The following is a 12,441-nucleotide window of genomic DNA, read 5'->3' on the forward strand; positions in this document are numbered from 1 at the left end:
ACCAGGAGGCACACAGCATTAAGTCTGAGGAGCTGGAGATGGGCCGGTAAGCCGCAGACGTGAACTGCTTAGAGGCGCCCACGGTGCTCAGCAGCTGGGTGTCTACACGGAGAGGGCTGTGTCCATATCTCCAAGAAGAGGGGAGGGGTGAATTTTGAAATACTCAGTATTATATCCCTTTCTGTTGTTTGTGCTCAGAATCTGAAAAAATATCTGTTTCATGCAAAAATGGATATGAGAAATTTATGCTTATTACAAGAGAGGGAAAAAAGAAAAGAGGAGGGGACATGGGCTTAAAAATTCCAGCTCTGGGCGCTTCCTGCCCACAGCTGCCCGAGAGCTGCTGGCTCTGACCAGCCACTGCCCACTGCGTGGAGGGGGGCCTGCCTGGCGCTTGCTCTTCAGTCCTAAGGAGATAAGACTTTCAGCTCCATCCCATGTACTTCCGTGGGAGCCCAGCCTTCGGGCACTGGGTGGCCCCCGCTCCATGCAGGCTGAGGGTGCCAACCTGGCTGAGTCCTGCCAGCAGGCAGTGGACTGGCAGGGCCGAGAGCACAGCTGGGCCCCACGGCCAGGGGCAGTGGGATCGACACCTTGCCCTTGAACCATAGGCTGACGGGATTGTCACAGAAAATAAAAACTAAGAAGTTTATAAATGTTTTTAATACCAGTGTGTCTTTAGGAAAGGATTTTTTTCTTCCAAAAGCCTCTCTTTTAAGTATAATGTGGAGTTGGGAGAAGTTTAAAAAAATATTCTTTCCCAAGCACGTTTTTCATTTTAAGCTCATATTAGCTTGACTGTTCGGTTTTGATGAGAATGAAAGGTTTGAACTGCATTTGGTAGTTGTGTTGCCCAGAGGCTGGACTTGTAATCCTACGACAGACAAAGTGAGCTGAGAAATAGGTTAGAAATCAAGGAAGGGGGAGGGGGAATGCTGGAAGAGAGAGAAGCAGTTATACCGGGAGGTAGCTGGCCAGGGTTACCAGTTTTTACTGGGTTTAAAGGCCTCCCCGATCTTCCCATTGTGTTTAGACAAGCCCTACCTTTGACCTGAACTGGCCCTGCAGGATGGCCTTGCTGGCCTCGCGCCCCCTCTGATATCCCTCCCATCATTATGCTCTAGCCGCTGGTCCTCCTCAGTTCCTCACACGGACCAAGATCTTGCCTGGCCCAGGGCATCCACACCAGTCACTCCTTCAGCCTGGAGCTGTAGGGCCCTGGTGACAAAGAAGCACCATGATCCCCCATCTTCCCATGACTGGCCCTGCTTGTCCATGTAAATGTCACTTTCTCAGACACCATCCAATCCGAAGGAGCTGCCCAGTCACTGTCCCTCACAACACCTCTTTAATTCTCAGCCTCGCACTTATCGCTATCTGATGTTTTGCTGGTTTGTGTATTTATTGTCTGTCTCACCCCACTCAATGAAAATTTAAGTTCCCTAAGAGAAGCAGTATGTTCTGCCTTCTTCCCTGCTGTACTCCCAACACTCAGAATAGAGCCTGGCACATAGTGAGTGCTCATCAAGTATTTGTTGAATTAATAAACAGCTAGAAGAATGTGTGGATCCCTGTCTGATACAGAAAGGGATGTCTTGATAAAGCATCTTTATCTTGACACACATCAGAGGGTCCACCAACTACTGCAAGGCTAAATATGAGGCCAAATCCAGCTGTCAAGTTCACCATGGTGCTGATTTGTCACCAGGGCCCTACAGCTCCCTGGCTGGGCCCGAGGGACTTGGGGTGCCATGTGGACAGACCCTGGCCAGCCACTCCTCCTCTACGATGGAAGAGCGAAGGCACAGGGCAGTTGGAGGTTGGGCAGCACATCTGGAGTGAAGCTGATGACAGGAACTAGGGAATCCAGGTTTCCTGGGTTTTGGCTTTGGCTCTGAACTCAGGCACAGTTGGGGTTGCAGGCATGGGGTCAAGGAAGCCACAGCTGATCCCTCCTGCGTCCTCTCAGGGTCTGGCAATTAAAGCTGGACATCAGCTGAAGCCAGTGGGAAATAGTCCCACACAGAGACAGTGGGGAAAAGGGACAGGGAGGAGGCCTGGGCAATGCAGAGGGGGGCGCCTCCTTCCCCCCAACTCAGCACCTATCAGGCATGGATTTTGGCTTTGTATGAACTCTATATTTCCACCCTCCCCTGGTGTAAGCTCTGGGCTGCGTTCTGGGGACATACGGGGACAAGGACATAGTTCCTGGCCTGGAGGCGCTCCTGGAAGAAGAGATATATAATCCCGTGATTGTGCTATAAAGTCAGTGTGATAATGGAGGCAGATAAAGTGCTGCAGGACTCAGGGGATGGCAGGCGTGTGAGGGAAGGCTTTACATGGGAGGTCACATTTGATCCACATCTTCACTTACGAATGGGAAAATGCCCTGACCTAGAAGGACCAGAGGAGAGGGCATCTCAGCAGAGGGGCGCTAGGGGTAGTGACATATAAACGAGGTAGGGCCTGTGGAAGAATTTGTAAGAAGTCTGGTTTAAATTTGGGAGTCAGGCTGTGGACAGGCAGGAGATGACGCTGTAGAGTTGGGCAGAGCCCGGATCATGCTGGGCCTTGTGATTCATGCCAAAGAGGGCAGCAGGGAGCCACGTGATTAGATGGGCACTTCTGAAGAATCATCCTGATGGCCTTATGGAAGCTGGATGGGAGGGGAGCAAGATGGCGCGGGAAGGTTACAGCAGTCGCCAGAGTGAAAGGTGGGGAAAGATGGACTAAAGCTACGGGGGAAGGGAGGGTTTACTGAAGCCTTAGTCATGAAATTGATAGGATTGGAGGCCTTGTTAGATGCAGGGAGTGGAGAGGGAGATGTCTACTTCCTTTTCTGGCCTCCTAGCCTGATTTAGAGGGGAAAAGCAGCGTGGCGCAAATCTAAAAATAGGCAAAATAGAATGGGGTGTCCATGGAAACATCTACGGCTAGTTCATAGGAAGGGGCAGCCTGCAAGTTTCATCGGATGATAGCTGTTCTCAGTGAAGGTTTGTTGGATGACTGGATTATCTCCAGGACTCCAGAAGGGAGAGCCCCCTGCTCCTTAGATCAGCCCTCCCATGGCCCCCATTAGCATTTATCAGTCCCCAGGGAAGAGTTCTGAGATCCTTGCTGGCAGAGTCTTCTCGAGCAGGGAAGTTCTCTCCTTTTTCCACCTGGCTCTAGAGAAAGTCAACTTTGAGGGGAGGTGGGATGGGCTGTGTGAGCTTCCTGGCCCCTGACATGGTCCCCCAAGGAGAAACTGTCTATATTGTGGCTTCCTCCTTCCTGCCCAGTGTGGTTACTTGTTGATGGCCTTGCGTGGACCAGGCTGGAATGTGGCTGACTTGGCATTTCCCAGCCCCAGCAGCCTGCACAGCTGGTGGGGCCTGGACCCAACTCCAGATGGGGCTCAGTTGGTCTGCTTGGCTTGGCTAGTGCTTCCAGGCCTTTCCATCTCACCTTCTTTAAAACTGCTTGGGACAGCAGAACTGGGCCCAAGATCTTGGCCAAAGCAAGTTTCCTTGTGGTAAATGAGGCTGGCTCTCCAACTGTGCATTGCAGCCAAGGCCTGGCGAGGCTGAAGCTACAGAATCAAAACTGAAAGTGCTGTAGGAGAAGGGCGGCACCTGCCACCTCTTAATGCGGGAGAAGACTCGGGGGGGCGGGTCCAGGGAGGGACCTGGCTCTAGTTGGTTTCCTCATCCCTGGTGACAGGAGTCAACAGGACACCCACCAAAACAACCGAAACATGGTCTTCCAGATTCTGGAATTTGCTATCATTTGCGTGTGACTTTTCACACCATATCTGAGAAAACTTGGATGCTCTACATACTGCATGAGCCCTTTTAGTAGAAGCAGAACTTTACCTGTAGGGAGGCCCATCGCATAGACCAGCCAGTCACTGTCAAGTGATCTTAAGGAACCATTGCACCTTCTCCTGTAGGGTCCCCAGCCCTTGTCTGATGAGCGGCTTTGAATTCCAGCAGTCCTCATCTCCAGTGGGCGTTTGTATGAGAGAGAGGTCAGAAGTTTGATGCCAGTGTTAGCCTAGAGCTGGGAATGCAAGTTACCAATGTTTTTAAAGGATACTTCTAGAAAGCTGTCAGAGCTGGAAGGGTTAGTGGGGTATGGCTTTGAGATCAGGGGTAAATTGTGGGAAATCTAACTATGATGGAAATGACTCCAGCAAAGACTGCTTGAGAGGTTCCTGGAAACTCTGGGGGAGGCCCTCCTGCCCCTCCCTGTCCAGTGCTTCCCTGGGAAAGTCTTAGGTTTTCCTGAGTTAACAGAGGCCTCTTGTGTCTTCTTTGTTATGTGCCCACAGCTGGCCTTTGGCTAAGCCAGGACTCCTGATATATCTGTCTTAACTAGATCTTTATGAAGCTTGGTAGCTCTGAGACTTAAGGTTGTTGCCAAGCCAGAAACCTGATTTACAGAGTTTTAAACCAGATACCTTCAGGAGTTTTCTTTTTTCTACTATGTTTTGTTAGAAATGTGGAAACTACTCCCAAACACCTCCCTGTTACTGTCTTTGTCTCACGGCATCTTCTTCCAGAAGGTTCATGCTTAAACCTTCTTCTGGGGCCATGGCTGGAGTCTCCTCTAGATCAAGGGTTCTTCGTCTGAGTCCATGGACCTTGGATGAGGTTTAGGGAGCCCATTAACCCCCCAAAAAATGTAGAGTTCTGTGTGTGTTTGCATTATTCTAGAGAGAGGGACTATAGCCTGTTTAGGTTCTCAGGAGGGTCCATGATCCCCCAAAGCTAAGAAATTCTTGCTTTAACTTTACTTGGAGCTTGGCTTGGACAGTGTTGGGTTCCAAAGTAGGCCTGTGGCACTGCCAGCATCATGTATGGAGCTGGGCTCTGGTATTTGGGTGGGGCACGTGGGTTTCTGGAGGTCAGAGGAGTTTGGAACAGAGAGCCCTACACTAGCTGGGGAAGAGTGGGGGAAGAGGCAGGACCCTCTGGCTCCACAGGGCGGGCTGTGAGTTGTGGCAGTGTTATAGGGAGCCAGAGGCACTGCCTGGAGGGGCCTTGGAGGACCTCTCCTGGGGAGGTGTCTCTGGAGCCTCAGGGATTGGGTCAGGAGGAGGGTGGGAGAAGGCCAGAAGTCAGTAGTCATGGCTGCTTGGAGCTGCAAGGTCCTGCTGGGGGTGAGGAGGGCAGGAACATGGTTCTCTAGACAAGAGAGACAGAACAGGAAGGGAGAGTCAGAAGAAAGGCAGGGAAAAGGGAGGAGGAGCCAAATGACAGTTCCTCTCCGGCATGGGAGGAAACTCTTAGAGGTCGGCAAGTAGGGGGAAGAGCTGCTTCTTGCTTCAAACCAACCCTAAGGAAAGTGCAGGGAGCTCCATCAATGGAGTCGCTCAGCACTGGACAGACAGGAGCCCCAGGAACACATGTTGGAGGCAGCGAGCCTTCTGTGGCAGGGCGTCTGGGTGGGATGACCTCATCCCTTCCTGTCTCAGCGACTGAGGCTTTATTATTCCAGCCTCTAGGTAGACATTACGCTATGCTGAGCCTAAAGGTTAAAGGAAGAGCTGCTTTTGCCTGGGCCTCTCATGGTCCTCTGGCAGAGGGGTCTCCCCGGCCCCCTTAAAAAGCCTCTGGTGGGAATGGCTGGACCACCTCCCTTGGGGCTCCTCCTGGCTCTTCTCCTCAGCCTGGGTCCTCCATTGCATTTAGGGGAAGGCAGAGGTGGGCAGGGTGCTCCCAGAGGGAGCTGGCCACCCTTCCTCGTGTGCCACAAGCATCCTGGTAGAGATTTTCTACTGACCACCTGGTATGCCCTGCAGGGCACGCTTGGGAGTGAATGATGCAGGTAAAATAGAGGAAATACCATGTACTGGCAGAGACAGAAATCTGAGCTCCACGCTGAATAACTCCATGCTTATTACAAAGAGCCTGGTTTCCATGGCAGACTAAGCAGATTCCCAAAGAGCCAGGGGCAGCCAGTCCCTCACACCTTGCCCAGGTACTCCCTGTGTTAAAGCTGTCAGGCTGAGGTCCCGCTGGCAGATCCACTAATTGCGCTCTCTTGGAATCAGTCCTGGGTGCCCTCGGGGGGCCTGCCCAAGACTGCAGTCCACTTAGTTAGAAATGGGCCTTTAGCAGGAATGCCTGGCTTTTTTGGGTAATGAAACTTATTTTTCCCTAAACGTTGAAGTCACTTGGGAGTGGGGAGGGGAGGGGTCAGGAGTGGTCCCCTGCCCCTCTAGAAAACTTGGCAAACCCCAGGGAAGAACCCCAAGGGATTGGCAAGTGCCTAGAATATTTTTCTTGCCAGGTACAGCTCCAGAATGTGCCGGTAGGCCCTGAACCCCTGGTCTAGGATCCCTGTGGAACCGTGAGCCACTCTTCCCCCTGCCTCTGACCCATCATGGTCACATGGGGGATCCCAGTGCCCTGCAGACTAAGTATTTGAATGTATGAAACTCCCAACCTCAGTCTTATTCCCCCCACGAAAGGAGAGTGCCCAGGAATTTGAACACAAGGGCCTGGACCACATTGGCTCTGTGCCAAGCCCTGGGAGCAGGAGCCATGGCATTCCTGTGGCTCCGCTCTGGTCAGACCCCAGTCACCCCCTGTGGAATAGATCCATCATTGGCTTTAAAAGTCTTGAATATTAGCTAGCATGCTGAATCCTTTTTGGGAAAAGTTGGGATAAGTAAATAAGTAAGTAAATAAGTAAATAAAATGGTTGGGTAGGCCATGTGTACAATCTCACACGTACACGTCATCACTATATGGTCACCACATACACATGGGCTGTGTTAGACATGCTCATTACTGTGTGTCTTGACACCAGGAAGCATTCTTGGTTACTCTAGTCCAATGCTTCTCAGCTGAATCCCCTGGGGGTTCTAGATAACGTGGCTTCCTGGGCCCACCCTAGACCTCCTGACCTAAAACCCCGGCCTGGAGAGACTCAGCCCACTAGGTCTGAGACTTGCCAGTTTTAGGACCTCTGTTTGTGTCCATCCCAATTGCCTTCTTCTCTCTGTCCTACTGCACTTGGTACCCAACAGTGGCAGACCATGGGAGCCTCACACCTCATTGAATTGTCACTGGTTAATTTCACGTTTTTGGCTCTGTGTCACTGAGACAGTGGGCAGCTTGAGGCCAGGGGCTGTGCCTCTCACTTTAGAAGCCTCCCAGGACCTGGCCTGGTGCTCGGTGCGTGGTGCACACTCACAGCATCCTTTCTCATAGTCACGTTCGTTTGGGTGCACACGTTCCTGTGTGAAGAGCAGCTTATCTGGCAGTGAACACTAGGCCAGGAGGAAGACAATTTGGATCCCACCTCTGGTTTTCTTAGGTGAATTAAATCCAGCCAATATGTCTTGAGCACCCATCTTGGACGAGAACATTCCTGGCTATGGTAAAGGGTGAGGAGGTTCATGTAATAAGGGTCACCCACTTGGGGACCCCCAAGAAATGAATCTTCCAGTCCCTAGGCTCCAGTTGAGGATAGCTTGATTCTGCTGCAGGCTGAGCAGGTCTGGGAGGTCTTTAGCTTGGAGGAGCCATTTCTACCTGGCTGCCAGCAGCCCCGCATGAGTACTCTGGCATCTGACCACAAGGAAGCGAATCGCAGTGGGGCTGATGGTTCCTGCAGGATCCTGAGCAGTGTTCTCTGGGGTCGGGGTGTCTGCCTGTGGCCCAGGTTCTCAGAGCCAGACCCCAGCCACACCCTGGAGGAGCGAGTGGTCCACTGGTACTTCAGCCAGCTGGACAGCAACAGCAGCAACGACATTAACAAGCGAGAGATGAAGCCTTTCAAGCGCTATGTGAAGAAGAAAGCCAAGCCCAAGAAATGTGCCCGGCGTTTCACTGACTACTGTGACCTGAACAAGGACAAGGTCATCTCGCTGCCTGAGCTGAAGGGCTGCCTAGGTGTTAGCAAAGAAGGTGAGTGCTCGCCCCTGTGCTCCTGGCCTTCCATTACTTTCCCCCTCCAGGCACAGGGACCAAAGGCTCCCCCAGTGGATGAGATCCCAGGTACTCATTTATTCAACTATTTACTGGGAGTATGTTGTGCTTCATGCTAGATGCCTGACAGAGTGGGTGAATTTACAGGTAAGGTCCCTATCCTTACACAGTCTACAGAGGAGACCATATTAAAGCATTTACATACAGTGTGATAATGCTATGAGAGTGTATGAGGATAGGCCCAGGCTGCAGTGACAAGTAGACCCACGCTTATAATGGCTCAACACAGCGGACCTTTTTTTGTATTTCCCATGTAATAGTTCAGCTTGATTCTAGGTCATGATGTATGTATGTGTGTGTGTGTATGTAGGGAAAGGAGTAGGACTGGGGATTGCAGTCACTCTGAGATCCAGGCTGAGAATGACTCTGCCATCTTCATTGTGTGGTTCCCAAGGTCACTCTGGGGGTCATTTCCATCCCCAGCCAGGCAGATGGAGTAAAGCATGGAGCAGTGCCTGTGGGGGAGTTCTGTGGGCCAGTCCTGGAAGTGGTGCACATTACCTCTCAGATTTCACTGGCCGGAACTCAGTCACCAGACCACACCCAACAGTAAGGAAGGCTGGGAGCCCAGGAAGGGGAGGAGAGCATGGATTCTGGTGAACACCTAATCATCTCCATCACAGTGTAGCAAGGGCAGAGTACTACAGGAACATATGGAGGGCACCTCAATCAGCTCAGGGGCAGACTGCCTTGGAAAACTTCCTGAAGGAAGTGATATCTAAACCAGGGGTCAGCAAACCATGGCCCAGGGGCCCAATCTAGTCTGTGGCCTGTTTTGCTTTGGCCTGTGAGCTAAGAATGGTTTTTGTATTTGTAAAAGGATATAATTTTCAGAAAAGAAGAATGTATGACAGAGACTGTACATGGCCCACAAAGCCTAAAATAGTTACCATCTAGTCCTTTACAGATAAGTGTGCCAACCCTTGGTCTAAACCAATACCTAAGGAAGGATGGCAGGGGCAGAGTCTGAACCATGACATTGCCCTGTGTCCTGTGGGAGCATGGAGAAGCATCCTCACGGGAGTGCCCAGAGTGAGAGGCCACTCACCCAGGGCCACACACCTAAGAAGATGGCCAAGCAGAGAGGGGAGGGGACAGAAGAATGTTCTAAATTGAGGCAAATGAAGGTGTAGAGGTGAAGAAACAGTTTTAGAGGACCTGGAAGATGTTACTGTGAATGAAATGCAAATCTGAAGGTGGTGGGAGAGGGGAGGCGGCAGGAGGCAAGGAGAAAGAGTTTCAACTTTATAAGGGCAGTGGAAAGGTATGGAACAGAGTCAGTGAGAGAAAGAACAGGGTCAGCTTTGCTTAAAGAAATTATTCTGGCTTCAGTGTGGGAAAGGGATTGGAGATGAACAAGGCACAGTACTCAGGCATAGTCCAGGCAGGAGGTGATGGAGGCCTGAGTTATGAAAGACACAGTGGAGATAAAGAGAAGGGTGGATTCGAAATGCAGGGGAAGTAAAACTGCAGGACTTGGTGGTTGAGTGGATATAGGGATTAAGGTTGATTTGGGCAGCTGGAGGGTGGGCAGTCACTGATGGGCAACATGGAAGGAAGAGCAGACTAGGCGTAGGGGGGAACAGGGGAAGACGACGAGTATGGTTGGACATGTCAAGTTGGATGTACCTGAAAGATGAGTGGGTCTGTGTGCAAGTGAAGGGTCTAGGTTGAAGATGCCGATTTGGGTGATGCTGACATTTGAAATGGAATGGAATTAATTCCATCTGAATTCTAATTTTGAACAGGAGCTTTAGAAAAGCTGAGATTGACTAGGGAGAAGACATCAGGGCTTCTCCTTGTTCTAACCCTTGATTGATAATGTAAACCCAAAGGGTAGCATGGGAAGTGGCTGAGTTACCACAAGGTACCCAGTCTCAATACCTGCCCCCTCCACCACTGCATTCTGGCCCTGATTCTGGGGTATGTGACGTCATCACTCTGGGCATTCCGGTCTGTTGAAGATGCTTCTCTGTGTTCCTAGAGGACACAGTGCAGTGTCGTGGTTCAAACTCTGCCTCTGCCACAGACTAGCTCTTTCACTCCACCATTCTGAGTTTCAGTTTCTTCATCTGTAAAATGGGAATAACCATAGTATCTACCTAATAGGGCTATTGGGCTGATTCTATGGGACAATAAGTGAAAGTATTTATCATGGTGCCTCTGACATGGAAAGAACTCAATAGAAGTTCAATATTACTATTCTTCTTCACAAGATTATTGCCTGTCAGTAGCTCTTATCATGCTGCATTGCAGTTTACTTTTCTGATTCTCCCTTGAAGCCAGGACTGTGTCCTCTTAATTCTAACCTCTAGCACAGTACATGGCACCTAGGAGCAATCCATTAGATCCTTGTCAAATGGTTGAATGTATGGATGAGGGGGTTGCCCCTTGAGGTGACATCACACTTTGACACACTTGGAATCTGTGTACAGGTAGAGGACCTATACTGGAAAGAAACCACCTAGTGGTAGTGTAGACCCCAGGCTTCCGGAAGCACTTCTGGGCTCCGTGAGGATGGAATCACAGAAGTCTATAGTGACTCTGCCCTCAGTTGCCTTCCTGTCCTGCTAGCTCTGGTCTATGCCAAGTGTGGGGACCTCAGGTCCACAGAGCTCTGGGAGCCTCCCTGGCCTTCCTCTGAAGCCTTGCCAGGCACCAGGTGTCTGCCAATCCCGGCTGATGCACAGGACCTGAAGGAAGCACCCAGCTCTGCCACTTACTAGCTCTGTAATCTTTGGCAAGTTACCTAGACTCTCTGAGCCTCAATTTCTTCATCTGCAAAATAGAGACAATAGTCTCCACCTCACAGATTTGATGTGAAGATATAACAAGATGGTGCATGTGAAGAACTTAGCTCAGTACTTGGTTCATGGTGAATGTATGAAAGAAATTAGTAGTAGTACAGGAACACACCCACGGACCAAGGCGGCCGCTCTCAGTCCCTCTGCTCTGGGGAGCGGCAGAAAAGCCACTTGGGTAGATGGTACGCAGGGAATGGAGCTGATGCGTTGGTCATCTGGTATCATGCGGTGCCCTCTGGTGGGCGGAGAGGGGCTTGCATGCCGGCGGGGGCATGGGAGGGGATGAGGAAGGACAGGGAGGTTGGGGGTGAGTGGAGCTTTGAGTCTGAGGGACTGAAGTTTTTGGAAATGCCTCATGCACACAGGTGTTTTTACCAACCAGCTCCTCGCTGGGGGCCTGAATTCTCTGCACAGCAGGAAAAGGCCAGACATTCTGAGGGCTGTGCCTCTTTCTTAACTGGTCCTTCCCAGTTTGCAAAGCATCTTCCTCAGGATTATTGTCACCATCCTGTGAGGCAGGCAGGGTGGAGAGTAGTCCCTCCATTTAAAAAAAATGCCAGCTCTTCCTTTGAAATGCCCCAGGATGCCGCCTGGCCCGGGTTCAGGCTTTCCCTCCCCACTGCCCTCCTTGGTGGGTAGAAGCATGGTTCTGGAAGCAGCTAGGCGGGTCTGAGATTGCTTCACCACAGAAAAGCTGTACCATCTCCAAGCCTCAGTTACATCATCATAAAATGGGGATAACTTTATCCTTTTATAACTATCATGCACGGTTGCTATGAGGATCAAGTGACGTGACTTAGGCAAAGGGATCAGCTCAGTGACCTTCACAGGTGAGAGCTGGTTACCACTGCTGTGCATGTTCTCTCTGAGAACCGTCACCGTCAGCATGGTGGCAGGACGGCAGGCGGCCCCTCTTTCCGTATGCACACCTTTCCGCTCACCACTGAGAGCAGCAGCTGCTGGTGGAGCAAGGGAAAGCTGGGATTGGGAGCCAGGCAACCCGGCTCTGCCACTTCCCACCTGCCTGCCTTGTGCTTGTCACTCTGTCTTTCCCAGTTTGTTTCTGTCTCTCTTCCTCAGGTTTTAAGGGATGTTAGCATAAGTGGGGGGACATTGATCTGTGGGTTCATGTGACCAGTGGGTGGGCTTGGATTCCCACAGTACTTTATACTCCTCAAAGCCGTTTCTCTGCCTCCATGAATTCGGTGGATCCTCAAGGCAATCCTATGAGAGAGGCAGAGCAGCTGTGGTCCAAATTCCCAATCTATAGATCAACCCAGAGGGGTTAAGGGCATGCACAAAGTCACATCGCCTCCAGAGGTCATGGGAGCTGGCCCAGCTCTTGGTGTGCTTGTCTCTCAGCTCCCCACTCCTCCTTTGGGAGACCTGAGCCCTGCAGAAGTCTCCAAAATTGATGAGCACCCTATGAAGTGGAGTGGGTGTTAGCAGAACAAGCCTTGGGCCTTGGTTAAGTCACTCAACTGTCTGAGCCTCAGTTTCCAGATTTGTTAAGTGAAGGGACTGGACCAGATCATGGCTAAGATTCCTTCCACCTCTGACATTCTGAGAAGCAGGACCCACAAAGGTTATGCAAATATCCATCAGCATCAAAGCCTTTCTTAGCTAATAGCTGAGAGGATTCCAAAGAGACACCC

General features: G+C 51.1%; 1 protein-coding gene across 2 annotated transcripts in view; it reads left to right on the plus strand.

Moving 5' to 3' along the window:
* Positions 1-12,441, plus strand: part of SMOC1 (SPARC related modular calcium binding 1) — a 141,687-nt gene that overhangs the window by 126,357 nt on the left and 2,889 nt on the right. For both annotated transcript variants that reach the window (XM_046647677.1, XM_046647678.1), the window contains exon 11: positions 7,657-7,901. In XM_046647677.1, coding sequence (XP_046503633.1) covers positions 7,657-7,901 — 245 coding nt within the window. The remainder of the gene's footprint in view (positions 1-7,656; positions 7,902-12,441) is intronic.

This window comes from Equus quagga, chromosome 20 (genome assembly GCF_021613505.1).
Source record: "Equus quagga isolate Etosha38 chromosome 20, UCLA_HA_Equagga_1.0, whole genome shotgun sequence".
Lineage (NCBI taxonomy): Eukaryota > Metazoa > Chordata > Mammalia > Perissodactyla > Equidae > Equus > Equus quagga.